Source organism: Podarcis vaucheri (assembly GCF_965113315.1).
Source record: "Podarcis vaucheri genome assembly, chromosome: 2".
Taxonomy (NCBI): Eukaryota; Metazoa; Chordata; class Lepidosauria; order Squamata; family Lacertidae; genus Podarcis; species Podarcis vaucheri.
The window spans coordinates 103,277,000-103,291,935 of NC_138760.1; the positions used below are offsets into that span (position 1 = coordinate 103,277,000).

The 14,936-nt window shown below is 41.5% G+C and overlaps 1 protein-coding gene and 1 long non-coding RNA gene across 8 annotated transcripts in view; one reads left to right on the forward strand and one right to left on the reverse strand.

Moving 5' to 3' along the window:
* The window catches only part of FRMD4B (FERM domain containing 4B), a 262,525-nt gene extending 260,556 nt beyond the window's left edge, over positions 1–1,969 (forward strand). For all 7 annotated transcript variants that reach the window (XM_082209330.1, XM_082209327.1, XM_082209326.1 and 4 more), the window contains one exon: positions 976–1,969. In XM_082209330.1, the coding sequence (XP_082065456.1) occupies positions 976–1,096 (121 nt within the window). In that variant the 3' untranslated portion in view covers positions 1,097–1,969. The remainder of the gene's footprint in view (positions 1–975) is intronic.
* The window catches only part of LOC309525508, a 104,300-nt gene that overhangs the window by 74,744 nt on the left and 14,620 nt on the right, over positions 1–14,936 (reverse strand). The window lies entirely within an intron of this gene.

Consider the following 14,936-nt stretch of genomic DNA (forward strand, 5'->3'; position numbering starts at 1 on the left):
TACTGACATCAGCTTCATCCTCCACACTGCATTCTTAAGCACAGTAAAGCATCCCAGCCAATGGTTCATTGAAGTCTTTGCAGCGTTCAGTTTTTTAACAGGGTGGCTAAAAGTTACATTATAATCATATTTAATTTTATTACTAATTGCCTGAGTTTTCTCACCTAATGCCAAACACTGAGGACAGTGGCCGTTATTTTGGCAGCTTTACACATAGGCCTGATTTAGCTGTAATACTAAATGATGGCTTAGTGTTCTGTGCATGATATTCTCTTCTCCAGTGCAGGTGCAATGAGGTGATGGGATGTTTTCCTCTGCTACTGTCTGTTAACTGCAGTGTCCCAAACCTAACCTGTGATTAACCTCAACTACAATTTGTTTAAACAAGCCAACATCATAAACAACAGCTTATTTCATTGGCTCCAATCCAGAACACTGACCAGTGCTCCCATTGGCAGTTCTGGAAGAAGCAGGTCCTTTTACTCTTAAGAGACCCTTCATCTTTCAGTGGCTGTGGAGGAGCCCAGTTTGCAGGTTTTTTCACTGTCATAGGGTGTCAAAACCAGCATCTTGGTGGGCTGTTTTTATACATGTGCTGTGACCTAACCTGGACTCTGCAGAATAGGGTGAGATAGAAATGCCAAGCAAATACTCTGATATGTCTTTTCTTGATGGGTATTTATGTTCCAAACATTATAACCGGTCAGTTGCCAGGGGCTCATAATCTGTAATTAAATACACAAGCTGAAATACAGGGTTGATCTGTCACCAAAACCAATATTCACTGTGGCCATTATCTACTTCCTGGGTCTTTACTGCTCCAGCATCAGACTGGTGCAAGTCCTCTTGATTCCACTTTTAAATCTCACTGCTTTGAGGATAAGGTTATATTGAATATAAATGAGTGTACTATTGAGCAGCACCTGAATTTGCGGTTCATCTTGCATATCACTAATAGCCATTATGTTTTTACAGGATGTATGCTGAAACAAGCCAGTTGGGCAGCAGCGACAGGGACCAGTTGGAAGGCGACTTGCAAGACGGTGACCAGAGACTGTTCTGGCATGAGGATTCGAAGCCTGGGACTTTAGTGTGAGCCTAGCCTTGGCTTCAGTTACCCCATGTGCCTTGCACCTTTATGCTGTTCTACAAAACAAAGAAACTTAGCTTCCTGGTGCAACTCAGAAGTGAGGACTGTTATGGGAGGATGAAGTATTCAGCGAGACAAAGCTACAGGTTCTTATCCACGTTAGCACAACAACATGAATCCAAATAGACCAAAATGAGGAAGAGGTCTGGTTTTAAATCTACCACCACAAAATGCAGCCTTTGGTTGAAGTATTTTGGAAAGCACTTTTTTAAAAAAGACGGAAAGAAGATGATGGTGCAAACTTCAAAAAAATGTGAAAAAGGGATTCTTGTTGGGACCATTTTAGGAGCACAATTCAGAGAGAAAGACAATTACAACGGTGGAGTCGCTTCTGTCGTAGCATTTGCTGATCAAGAAGACGAGTTTGTGGGCTACAGGGCAGAAGGTTGACTTTGCAGCACTACTTGAAGGATGTTTGGGGTTTTAAACAGTATTTTGAATGAGGTTAAAGTTGTTTTTTAAGATGTGCTGTCCTGAATGTGTCTCTCTCTCATCGAAGCACCGTGAAAAGAAAAGAAGCAGTAGTTGCACATTGCAATGTACCACATAAATCTGTGGCAGCAGGGTGGCTGTTTTCTGGAAAGTGCAAGCAGGCATCTTCAAATTGCTTCCTAGGGGGGAGTAATTTTACACCTCTCCATGATAAATTTTCATTTATGCAAGAATGCATGCAGGTTTAAATGTGGAATGCACAGGGAAACACTTGGTTTTGATACATCTTAAGAAACAGAAAGTTTGCAAGAATATTTGCATTACTGGTGTGACAATATGTCCAATGCATTGAACGGCTTCACTATATTGACCAGTATTATTATTTTTTTTTTAAAAGTGGACAGAATTGCACTTAACAGTAACACCAAGTTGGTGCCTTAAAAATCAAAGGGCATTTAAATTGTAAAATCTGCTATCTGTAAAAAGCAGGTGCACTATGCATTCGCTGGTCCCAGTCAATGAAGTCAGGAGCAGAGCAGAAGAATTGAATAGCCCCTGCTTCTCTCCTGGTGCAACCTCTCACCTTCAAGATGTGATCAGTGTTCATTATCTGTTGTCCAAGGAGAGAGAGAGAGAGAAAGAAAGGGGGAAGGAGCACCAGGCTGGAGAATGAACTGGCTTGAGCTGACAGTAGCCGTCTTCACACAATAACGAAGAGGCAACACAGATCTAAATGGAGTGCAGGGCTGTGTGTTCACCCTGCCCTTGAGGCTGCATGATTCATTCTGACCCATTTTGTGCTGAAGAATAACTTCTGAAGTGGGGAGCCTTTTTATCCCTGCAAGCTCCCTGCATGATTTAAGAATCCTGAATGACAAGCTTACACGGATAGAAAAAGTCTCTCCACTTGTTATCCCTCACCATATGAGGAGTCTTTTGTGACCTCAAGTACGTTTCTTTCCATGTTGCCGCCTTCCTACAAGTAATATGTGAAGAAGACTAGCATAGCCATCTGGGGGATCTGTGAATGGAAGCCTGTTTCCACTCATGTGAATTGCCTCCTATATAGATCGGGGCATCCGAGTGATGAATTACCATGTAAACAAAATAAGTGAATATTTTTTTCTGTGCAAACAAAGGAAGAACTCAACTGCAGGTTTTATCTAGGAGGAATAAGCCTACCTCATATCATCTACCTGTAGGAACAAATTAGCTAAAGTTTACCTAGTGTAATTTTGCAAACTTATAAAAAATATTTTTGTTTCTCAGCTATACTGTGCTTCAGGATTCTATCCAATGGTGCTGTTTGGGGATCTTCCTTTTTTAAAAAAACAAAAACAAAATGCAGAATGAATCACTCCTTGTTATTGTGAATAGAAAAGTTTCGGGGGTGGGAAGGTTTTTGAACTTTTTTTTTTTTACTGATACTCCAAATCATGTAAAAAGAATTCTATAATATATATATATATATATATATATATACAGAGAGATTCTGAATTTGTTAAGCTGGTCCTTAGTCATTTGTATTATTAGAGTTAAAGTTTGGAATAAACGTGGAAAAAAGAAACAAAAATAATAATTTATTTCTTTTGTGCATATTTGTATAGCCTTTTAGAAACGAGGATATCTTTTTTTGCCTATTCTTTTACTACTCCTGACTTTTTAAAGACCTATGATTTTGTATAGGTCAATAAACTCAAAAAGTATGCTACTAAACATTTCCCGTATTCTCTATTTTTGTTTGTTTTTTGTTTTTACCTTTTGGCACCCCAAAGTTCTGGCATGGATTGCAACTTAAATACAAAGGTTGATCTAGTCAAAGAAAAGCACTGAAAGATGTGCTTGCTTCTCTCTCAAGGTTCTCCATTCTTGGCTTATTGTGCATGTAGCCCTCTTCGTTTTTCCTCTTCTCAAGAGCGTGCATGTATGTTTTATAGTGTGCGTGTGTGTTGTACCAGAATTTCCCATTGCCACATGCCAGTGGCATAAACATCTCTGAAGAAAAAGAGCACATGAGAAATTAAACCCTCCTCAACTCTGTCAGTCCCTTCCCACCAACCATGCACAACTCCTTCGGTAGGCAGACCCCATGTGAGACTTTTCCTTCACAACATTGTAAGGTAGCGCCCATCTATGTGCATGATGTAAATAGTACAAGAGGAGAAAAAAAATACCTGCCCCCAAAAGCCTGCAGTCTAAAATTTGACACACAGGAAACTACAGCAGAAAAGACAGGAAGTGGAGGCAGGGGTAAATGGGCAAAATACATCAGTTGTTTCTGTTATAAATGCTTGGGCTCAGTTTCACAGAAATTCCTACTCAAAGGGGCATTGGTTCCACATTTTGAGTCTATTTGAGCAGGCATAAGGGCTAAAAAGAACAACCAAAAAAAAGGAGAGGTTGAATAAAATAGAACCATCCATACTGCTATTTTTCCTCCCAAGTAACCACCATAATGGTGTTCCACAATTACATTACTAGTACATAATATAGGGGTAGGTTGTTGAAATTATTTTTAAGGGATGGTGTCAACATAGATTTGCCCTCTTTCGTGGTATTGTCATGCTGATCTGGAACATCACAGATACAGCTTGTGCCTGGCCACACCCTGGAAAACCTTTGAAAAGCGAAACAGGAAAATGTCAAGCTGTAAATCAGAGCACGCATTAGCAGAGCCATCCTATGAGTCGACTCAAAAGCAAGTCCAGTTCTATACGGCTTACTCCAAGAGAAATGCATTTAGAAATTTGCCTCCTTTGAATACTCGCAAGTCCACTTTAATGTACTAATGCCTGCAAAAATGTTAACTGCACACATGGCTCAAGCGAAACACATTCTGTTGTATGAGTTGCAGGCAATTAAAACAATCACAAATACGCAAATTTCTTCCTGCCCCTTGAAAAAGAAGGTAAGTCCTGATCCCCAGAGAAACATTTTCTGAACGCCTTGGAACCACGACTCGTTCCAAAAGCCCATCTCCTGCTCCAGTCATTTATCTTCTTTCATGGCAAGGGTAATAGGGTGTAGTGAGGGGATGAGAAAAGGCCCCATTGCGATATAAATTCACATGGTTCTTTCACTGGACTAGGTAGACAGTTCCGTAACTCACTCTCTTCTGTTTAGAAAGTGTTACTTGAAATGCACCAGAAGGAAAGCTACTTGACTCCCACACTACATAGTGCCTCCAGCAATGGAAATAGAATATGGCCATTGTGATCAATGGCTACTGGCCATGATGAATATGTTCTAGCTCCATGGTTACAGATAGCGTGCCTCTAAATGCCAACTTCTGGAAATCACAAGTGTGGCAAGTGCTGTGGCGCTCAGGTCTTGCTTTGGGGTTTCTCGTAAGCATCTGGTTGGCCACTGCAAGAACAGGATGGATAATTGGCTAAATCAATCATTGGCCTGATCACGAAGCCTCTTCTTACAAGCTTGTGAATAAACTCTGTTGGTTTTTTTCCAGTTAACAGAGGGGGGTGCCTGTTCTTAGGTTCTTCTCAATTTACAGGGACCTTCACTGGCTTCTCTATAAATATGTAGACCCTTTGGCAGAGTTCCCCTGATTTATTCGTTCTTCACATGTTGTTACATACAATAATCCAGTTTCTTGCTGTCAGAAAGTCAAAGAAGTGGCAGAAAAGGAAGGGAAGGGAAATACTAGTTTCAGCTTCGCTGGCTTTGCAGGTCCTTCTGGCTCAGCTGGGAGAAAAAAATTAAGTGCCAGTAAAATCTCAACCGATACCGAGTCGGTCAGTGCCATAAAGCCATTGCCCAGCAAAACAACTTTTCCCCAGCAAGTTGATGCCATGACTGGTTTAACAACCTCGTCAACGCAGGGCACACCTCAGGTGCTGACAACTACAAAGGCTTGCCGTCCCTCCTCCCTTTCTCTTAGCAAAGTGAAGTATATGGTTGGGGAAATAAACAGTAGCTGGTAAGCCTCTCAGCGGAACAAAATGTTCTTCCATGATTGTTCCGATATAGCCCTTTATGCCCTCTTCCCAAGCTCAGACTAGACTGTCACCATGGAAATAAGGGTTGTTTGGGGAAGAGGCTGGATTTAGAAGGTGATTGGGCCGCATCCGGCCTTAGTTTGCCTACCCATGACTTAGATGGTTAGTACTGAAAGAAATAAGGCCAAATGGGGCCTCTGAGAAACAAAAGGGAGGAAACTCTGAGGTTTGCAGACATACAAATATGCAGGGGCAAGACATGCACACGCAAAAAGCACCCCAGTCCAGTGAAGACTCAGCATGTTCATTAATCACAGAATATTGCCAGCTGGAAATTAAAAATGGGCATTTATGAAGGTGGGTAGAATGCTCTTCTCGGAGGAAGTTACTGGCCAGAACACTAAAGGGGAAGACTTCAGTTAGCAGGTGAGAATACACTGCAACACTTTATGGATGGTCCCAGGATAAAAACGTGTGTGTGTGGTTTAAAACAATACTAAACATGTCTATAGGTAAAGGTAAAGGTACCCCTGCCCGAACGGGCCAGTCTTGACAGACTCTGGGGTTTGTGCGCCCATCTCACATCTATAGGCCGGGGGCCAGCGCTGTCCGGAGACACTTCTGGGTCACGTGGCCAGCGTGACAAAGCTGCATCTGGCGAGCCAGCGCAGCACACGGAACGCCGTTTACCTTCCCGCTGGTAAGCGGTACCTATTTATCTACTTGCACCCGGGGGTGCTTTCGAACTGCTAGGTTGGCGGGCGCTGGGACCGAGCAGCGGGAGCGCACCCTGCCGCGGGGATTCGAACCGCCGACCTTTCGATCGGCAAGCCCTAGGCGCTGAGGCTTTTACCCACAGCGCCACCCGCGTCCCCCTAACATGTCTATAGCTCGCTTTAAAATGTTAGGAGTGATTCACTGGAAGACTTTAGTGAATGTGAAGAATGAGAAGATACTGTAAACAAAAACATGTATCAGACACCATCGTAAGACTTAAGTGAAACCATCTGGCTACAGAAACTGACCAAAGGCCTCTGTGAAGCAACAGAATTGCTACCACATTTGCAAAGCCACACAACAACAATGCTATGACACATTGCATCCAGACTCAGATGGTATCTCAAATTACTTCTTTGATGCATGTAAACTGTAGTCCAAAAAATAACCACTTCTGCACATGATGAGGAATTGAATATCAAGCTGCTTTGTGTCAGCTCTGCTAAAACATCTGCACTACCGAGGCAGGTCTAGTGTTCCTGCATTGAAATACAAAGTCCTAAAGTGCTTGGGTCACTCAGATCATCCGGAGGATCAGTGTTAGCTGTCCCCCAGTTTTTTGGAAGCCGGATTGCTTTCAACTGAAAGTTGGGCTTTTGGTGTTGCTGACCCCATGATGTGGAATACTCTTCTGACTGAGATTTAGCAGACATCCTCACTGCTAACTTTCAGAAGGCCTTTTCACACTGTCATTTAAACTGTCTGAAGAGTCAGTCATTGTTATTATTATTTCCTGTAGGTTTTGTGGTATTTATTTAATGTACAGTGGTACCTCGGGTGGTTACATATGCTTCAGGTTACAGACTCCGATAACCGAGAAATAGTACCTCGGGTTAAGAACTTTGCTTCAGGATGAAAACATAAATTGTGCTCCGGCGGCGCAGCAGCAGCAGGAGGCCCCATTAGCTAAAGTGGTGCTTCAGTTAAGAACAGTTTCAGGTTAAGAACAGACCTCCAGAATGAATTAAGTTCTTAACCCGAGGTACCACTGTATTGTACTTGGATATATTGTTTTTTTTTTTATAATAATTTTTATTGCATTTTTTCCAAATTACAGAAAAAACAAAAGAATAGACATATAGAAAGAAAAAAAGAAAAAAAGAACAGAAAATCACGACCATTTCAACAACTTATTTCAAATTTCCATTGGACTTCCCCACATCTCCCACATAATGCATTCTTGATAATAAAGTTATCAGCAAATTATACCCTTATTTCGTGTGTTTCTTTATATTTTCAGTTGCAATTTAAGTTTAAATCTCTTATTCTCCATTTACTCTAAAAATATAACATAATTTCGTTTTTACCCATTTAAACTTTGATTCTTTCATGAATGTTATCAATTTCATAGATAATAAATTTCGTTGCTGGGGCTAACGTTCCAAATCATACGGCGTCTTATGTTTCATACAACTTATAATACTTTTGCAAATAGTCTTTAAATTTTTTCCAGTCCTCCTCCATTGCCTCTTCTCCCAAGTCTCGGATCCTTGCAGTCATCTCGGCTAGTTCCATGTAGTTCATCAATTGCGTCTGCCAATCCTCCAGTGTGGGCAAATCTTGGGTCTTCCAATGCTTAGCGATGAGAATTCTTGCTGCTGTTGTAGCATACATAAAGAAAATTCTATCCTTTTTTAACACCTTCTGGCCGACAATGCCCAGAAGGAAGGCCTCTGGTTTCTTGGGAAAGGTGTACTTAAACACCTTTTTTAACTCGTTATAGATCATTTCCCAAAAGGCCTTCAATCTTGGACAAGTCCACCAGAGGTGAAAGAATGTCCCTTCAGCCTCCTTGCATTTCCAACATTTATTATCAGACAAATGGTATATCTTAGCGAGCTTGACTGGGGTCATGTACCACCTGTATACCATTTTCATAATGTTTTCTTTCAAGGCATTACATGCCGTAAACTTCATACCAGTGGTCCATAACCTTTCCCAGTCCTCAGACATAATATTGTAACCAATGTCTTGAGCCCATTTTATCATGGCTGATTTAACTGTCTCATCCTGAGTATTCCATTTAAGCAGCAAGTTGTACATTCTCGATAATACCTTGGTCTTTGGTTCTAACAACTCTGTCTCAAGTTTCGATTTTTCCACCTGGAATCCTGTTTTTTTATCTAGCTTAAAAACCTCATTAATTTGGGCATAGTGTAGCCAATTTTGCACCTTATCCTTTAATTTTTCAAAGCTCTGCAACCTCCAATTACCTCCAATGTTTTCTATTATTTCCCAATATTTCGGCCAATATGCCTCCATATTGGATGTTTTCCGAGCTTTGGCCTCTATTGGTGAAATCCACCTTGGAGTTTTACTTTCCAATAAGTCTTTGTATTTTTTCCAGACCATATATATTGCTTTTCTGACAATATGGTTTTTAAACATTCCATGTGTTTTCCCCTTGTCATACCACAAATACGCATGCCAACCTAACGAATTATTGAAGCCTTCCAGATCTAGGACATCAGTGTTTTCCAATAAAATCCAATCTTTCATCCAGCAGAAGGCCGCAGCTTCATAATATAACCTTAAGTCTGGCAGGGCAAACCCCCCTCTCTCCTTTGCATCGGTTAGTATTTTAAACTTTATTCGGGGCTTTTTGCCCTGCCAGACAAACCTAGAAATATCCCTCTGCCACTTTCCAAAACATTCCACTCTGTCTACGATCTGCAAGGCTTGAAACAAGAACAACATCTTTGGCAAAACGTTCATTTTTATAGCTGCAATTCGGCCTAACAAGGATAGTTTCAATCTTGACCAAATTTCTAGATCTTTTTTGACTTCTGACCAACATTTTTCATAGTTATCTTTAAATAGATTCAAATTCTTAGAAGACAGATTGACCCCCAGGTATTTCACTTTTTTAACAATGTTTAGTTCTGTTTCCTTCTGAAACCCCTCTGTTTCAGTAACTGTCAAGTTTTTCCCTAACACCTTAGTTTTTTGTTTGTTCAGCTTAAAACCCGCCACCCGACCAAATTTCTGAATCAATTCCAAAACTCTTTTTGTACTAGGTTCTGGCTCCTGTAATGTTAAAACCAAGTCATCTGCAAATGCTTTCAGTTTATATTGTTTCGCTCCGACCTGTATTCCTTGTACCTGCCGATCCTCCCTTATCATATTCAGCAAAACCTCCAGGACTGAAATAAACAGTAAAGGGGATAGGGGGCACCCCTGGCGTGTTCCTTTTTCAATATGAAGTTCTTCTGTCACCACATTGTTCACTATCAACTTAGCTTTTTGTTCAGAATAGATTGCCTCTATTCCATTCTCAAACCCCCTTCCCACTCCCATCCTTTCCAAGTTTTTCTTCATAAATTTCCAAGAGATGTTGTCAAAGGCCTTCTCCGCATCAATAAAAATTAACACTGCTTTGGTGTTAATATTTGTTTGTAAAAGTTCCAGAATATCGATAATATTCCTGGTGTTATCAAACAAATGTCTACCTGGGAGAAAGCCTGCTTGGTCCTTATGGATTACTTCATTTAATACTTTTTTAAATCTGTTAGCCAAAACATCCGCAAATATTTTGTAATCCACGTTTAGGAGTGAGATGGGGCGGTAGTTCTTAAGTTGAGTCTTTTCAGTTTCCACTTTAGGTATCAGTGTGATGAATGCTTCTTTCCACGTATCTGGTGCCCTCCCTCCCCCCATAATCTGGTTGCAAACCTCCATTAATGGTTGTATCAAATAGTCTTTTAACATCCTGTAATACTTGGAGGTGAGTCCATCAGGGCCTGGAGATTTGCCTAGTTGCATATTCTGAATGGCATCCTCGATTTCCTGTTGTGTTATTTTACAATTCAAGATTGATCTCTTCTCTTGAGATAGTTTTGGTAGGCCGTTGTCTTTCAAAAATTGTTCTATCTCAGTTGCTTCCTCGGATTCTTGTGTATACAGTTTTTTAAAATATTTCTGGAAACACTTTCTAATTTCTCCCGGTTTCTGAATGTTTTTCCCTTCAACTTCTAAGTTGGTAACATAATTTAATTTTTGTCTCTTTTTCAACTGCCAAGCTAGCAGTTTCCCACATTTATTCGCAGATTCAAAAGATCTTTGTTTCATTTGTTTGATTTTCCATTCCACTTCTTGGTTAATCAATTTCGCATATTGTGACTGGTGAAATTTGATTTCTCTTAAAGTCTCTTTTGATTTTGGATTCAATCTTAATTTTTTCTCTCCATCTCTTATCTTCTCCAATATCTTGTCCTTTTTACCATTCCAAAGTTTTTTCTTGATCGTATTCTGTTGTATCAGGAACCCTCTCATGACAGCTTTGCTTGCGTCCCAGATTATTCTCTTTTCCACCGAGGTATTCAAGTTGATTTCAAAATAGTCCTTTAAGGCTTTTTGGGCCTTCTTTACAATCTCTTGATCTCTTAACAGGTTGTCATTCATTTTCCATCTAAAGGAGTCGGCAGTAGTAAATTTCATTTCCATTTTCAAAGCGTTGTGGTCGGAGCAAGTCTTTGGGCAGATTTCTATTTTTGTAGTCTTAGGTGCCAGCCCTCTAGTTGCCCAGATTTGGTCGATTCTTGTCCATGACAGGTGGGCCTCAGAAAAGAAAGTTCCTTCTTTACCTAGGGGGTTTCTCGTCCTCCATAAATCAATCAAATCCATATTGTCAGTTAGTTCAAAGAAAGTTTTTGGTAGTCTTCCATCTTTGGTCAGATTCTGATTCTGTGACTTATCCATAAAAGTAGAGACAACCCCATTCATATCTCCCATCATAATGATGTTGGAATAGTCCAGGTAGTCCAGTAGTGTCTCATGCAGCTTCTTATAAAATTCTGATTTCCCCTCATTTGGTGCATAAATTCCTAATATCAAAACTTTCTCTCCTTGAGTTGATATTTCAATAGCCAGGATTCTTCCTTGTTCGTCTTTAAACAAAAATTTTGGTGATAAATTCTCCTTGGCGTAGATCACCACGCCTCTCTTCTTAACTCTATCTGATGAAATGAATTCTTGGCCTAATCTTTTATTTATTAACACCTTCCTGTGTATCCTGGTCACATAGGTTTCTTGCAAACAAATTATGTCCAAATTTTCTTTCTTTAGAATATGGAAAATCCTTTTGCGTTTTTCCGGGGAATTCGCGCCATTAATGTTCCAACTATACAGCTGCAGAGACATCCTGTATCAACCTGTTATTACTCTTATTGGGCGTCTTCTTTTTTGTCCAAGTCCGAGGATGGTAGTTCTTTTCCAGACTCTGGTGGTGGCCAAATAGCTGCCGCTCCTTTCTGCAAGTCTTCTCCGTTGTCGTATAGGAACTTCTGGCTGTCCTCTTTCGTTTTGATTTTTATCTTCTTTCCTTTGTATTTGAATGAAAGGCCTTGTGGAAACTCCCACCTGTATGGTATTCCGTTACCTCTCAAAAGTCCAACTAGGTCAGTGTAGTTAGATCTGAGATCCAGTAATTGTTTAGGAATATCCTTGTAGATTTGTACTCTTCTATCCTGGATCTCAAGTGCTTTGTTAAAATGTAGGTCAAGTAGCTTGTCTCTCTCCTGCTTAGTCCTTAAGATAATCAGACAGTCTCTAGGCCTGTCCTTCCCAGCAATCCGTCCCAATCTGAATGCAGTTGTTATTTTGAAATCTGTATCTTCGTTTATACCCCAGAATTTAGAGAATTCTGCTGTTAAAAAGCCAATCAAGTCCTCTTTCTCAATCTCTGGGATAGAGCGTAATCTCAAATTATTTTCCCTGTTTCGCAATTCCACCAAAGACAGGTAGGCCTGCTGGTCAGTAATATGTTTATGGAGCGGCCTTACCTCTCCTTTCAGTTCCTCCACTTCTTTAGTTGCTGCTTCTGCTTTTTCATTCGCAGCCTCGGCCAATTTTTGATTTTCAGATGCAGCGTCCTTTAGATTTCCAATATCTTGTGAATGCTTAGCCACCTGTTCGGAAAGTTTGGTGATTGAAGATGTGGCTAAGTCAATTTTTGCAGTTTGATCGTCCACTTTTTTATTCAAAATTGCAAATTGTTGTAACATTTCCTCTAAAAGAATGTTAGATCCCCCAGCTGCCATATCTTCGCTTGTTAACTGTTCAGCTTCTTCAGCTGGGGTTGTTGGTGATGGTACAGCCTGTAGAACAGCAGGGACTGAAGATCTACGAGCCTGGGAAGCCAAAGTTGTTTGTACCAATTTGCCTTTCCCTGCTTTCGACGCAGCTCTTGTTTTTACTCGGTCGCTCATTCCACACCTGTCTTTGGATTCAAGGTCAAATTATCAAAAGTTCCATGGGAAGGACTGGCCTCAGAGCAAATAACCAAACCACAGAGAGACAAAACAAAGTTGGTTCTCAGGAAATTGTAAATCCCAAACTCCACTAGAGGGAGTTTTGTTCAGTTCAGGAAAGAAGAAACAAAGTTTCAGTCGCCATTAAAGTTCCTGCAGTTAAGTAAATTAACCATAGTCTTTAGAGAAGACCTTTTCCCTCTGGCAGAGCCCTCTCTATGTTGCCACAATAGTTTCTTAAAAGGTGCAAAATGCAGTTGCTTAATTGTATCCACCAGTAATGCCACTGAGTATCCGTTTCAACTTTGTAAGTGTATCCGCAAAACAGCCTTTTGCCCCGCTGCAAGTCCGGGACTGGGGGTTTTCAAGTCTTTAAAGATTTTAAAGGTCCAGCAGAGGAGGAGATCCCCAAATAAGATAAACAAAAATAAAGGTAACTTGCCTTTCCTTTCAGTTTCCAGCTTCTCCAGACGTATGCTGTCTCTCATTTAAAAGCCCTTTTGTACTGCTTCCAGCTTGTCAGTTCCTTTGCCTTTGATCACTAAGCACCACCGGGAGACGGACTTCCTTTTTCTCGTCTCCCGCTTTCAGCCGAATTCATAAATTTGTAATCCAATCTCAGGTGAATCTTACTCACGAGTAGTTGATTTGTAATCCAATGTAAAGGAAGAAAGGTCGGCGCTCATCCGTAACAGCCGCGCGGCTTCACTCCCGCAGAAAGAGCGATGAATCCACAGCACCGCTTCCCCTCCGCGCTTCCGGAGCCCCTTACGGGGTCCCTTCTTCGTTTTGGGGGTCGCTCTGGGTGCCCGCCGGATCCCACGGCCACGAGCTCGCTCTGCTCGTGGTTTAACTTAATGGGTCGTCGCTTTGCCGTAGCGAACGACCCTTTTCTGCGGAGCCCCTCTTCGCTGCGCAAAGAGGACCGCCATTACTCGTTTCGCGCCGCCTCCGGAAGTCCTGTACTTGGATATATTGTTGTGCTCCGCCTTGATATTTTATGAGGAGTGCGCAGTTTATGAATATTTAAGTAAATAAACCTTGGGTTATATGGAAACCCTAGAGTTTTATTTTAGCAATGATGTCTCTTACAACCAGGGTATTTTTTGAGGCATTCACTCAATTTGCCTCCCTGCTGTTCATAACCCTTTGCTTTAGCATCACAGGGCGTTAGACTAGAGAACCTCTAGGGTCCCTTCCAACTCTTTGATTCTATGGTTCTTGTGCCTCCTTCAGTAAAAAGAGCTATCTGAAAACCATCAAAGTGTTTCCCCTTAATTCTCTTTTCTCAATTCAAAAACAGTTCTTTCATCCTTCCCTCTTGGGAGCTGTGTTCTGCATCTGTTATCAGAGATGGAAGGTGTTAAAAGGGCATCTCATCTAAACTCCTCAAGAGGCAGGGCTACCCATCCATTAGCAGCTGCCTGCACATCAGCCTTGGCAATCCAGACCACAAGAAGCTACCAGCATGGAGCAAATGCATTGCAGGAGGTGTCTGCAGAGGGGGGAAACTCCAGCTGACACAGCCTTACATACCAAACCAAGACACATGCTGCAGAAAAAGGCATCTTCATAGCTATACTCTGAGTCCTACTATGTGTGAGGGAGGTTGTTGCTGTTGGCCTTTTGTATCTTTCTTTTAGATCTTGTGATAGATGTGGAAGTTGTTCAGTTAGGGGTGTACTGTACAGTGGTACCTCGGGTTACATACGCTTCAGGTTACATACGCTTCATGTTACAGACTCTGCTAACCCAGAAATAGTGCTTCGGGTTAAGAACTTTGCTTCAGGATGAGAACAGAAATTGTGCTCCAGTGGCGCGGCGGCAGCAGGAGGCCCCATTAGTGGTGCTTCAGGTTAAGAACAGACCTCCAGAACGAATTAAGTACTTAACCCGAGGTACCACTGTATATTTTTAATGTTTTATTGATAACTACCTTTGTTATGTTGCAGCTATTATTTCTTTTCATTGTTGTAAAAATAAAGGTAAAGGACCCATGGACAGTTAAAGGTAAAGGTAAAGGGACCCCTGACCGTTAAGTCCAGTCGCAGACGACTCTGGGGTTGCGGTGCTCATCTCACTTTATAGGCCGAGGGAGCCGGCGTTTGTCCACAGACAGCTTTCCGGGTCATATGGGGGAAGCATGACTAAACTGCTTCTGGAGCAATGAGACACCGTGACGGAAGCCAGAGAGCATGGAAACACCATTCACCTTCCCGCCGCAGCGGTACAGCATGTACATTTAAACATGCTCACGGCTGGGAACAAGGACTTTCTGAAAAGGGAGTTTCCAAGGAAGGAGTCCAAGGAAGAGAAAGAGATGGCGCCAAGCTCATTGGCAGAAGCACATAAAACAGCAAGTGACATTTAGAC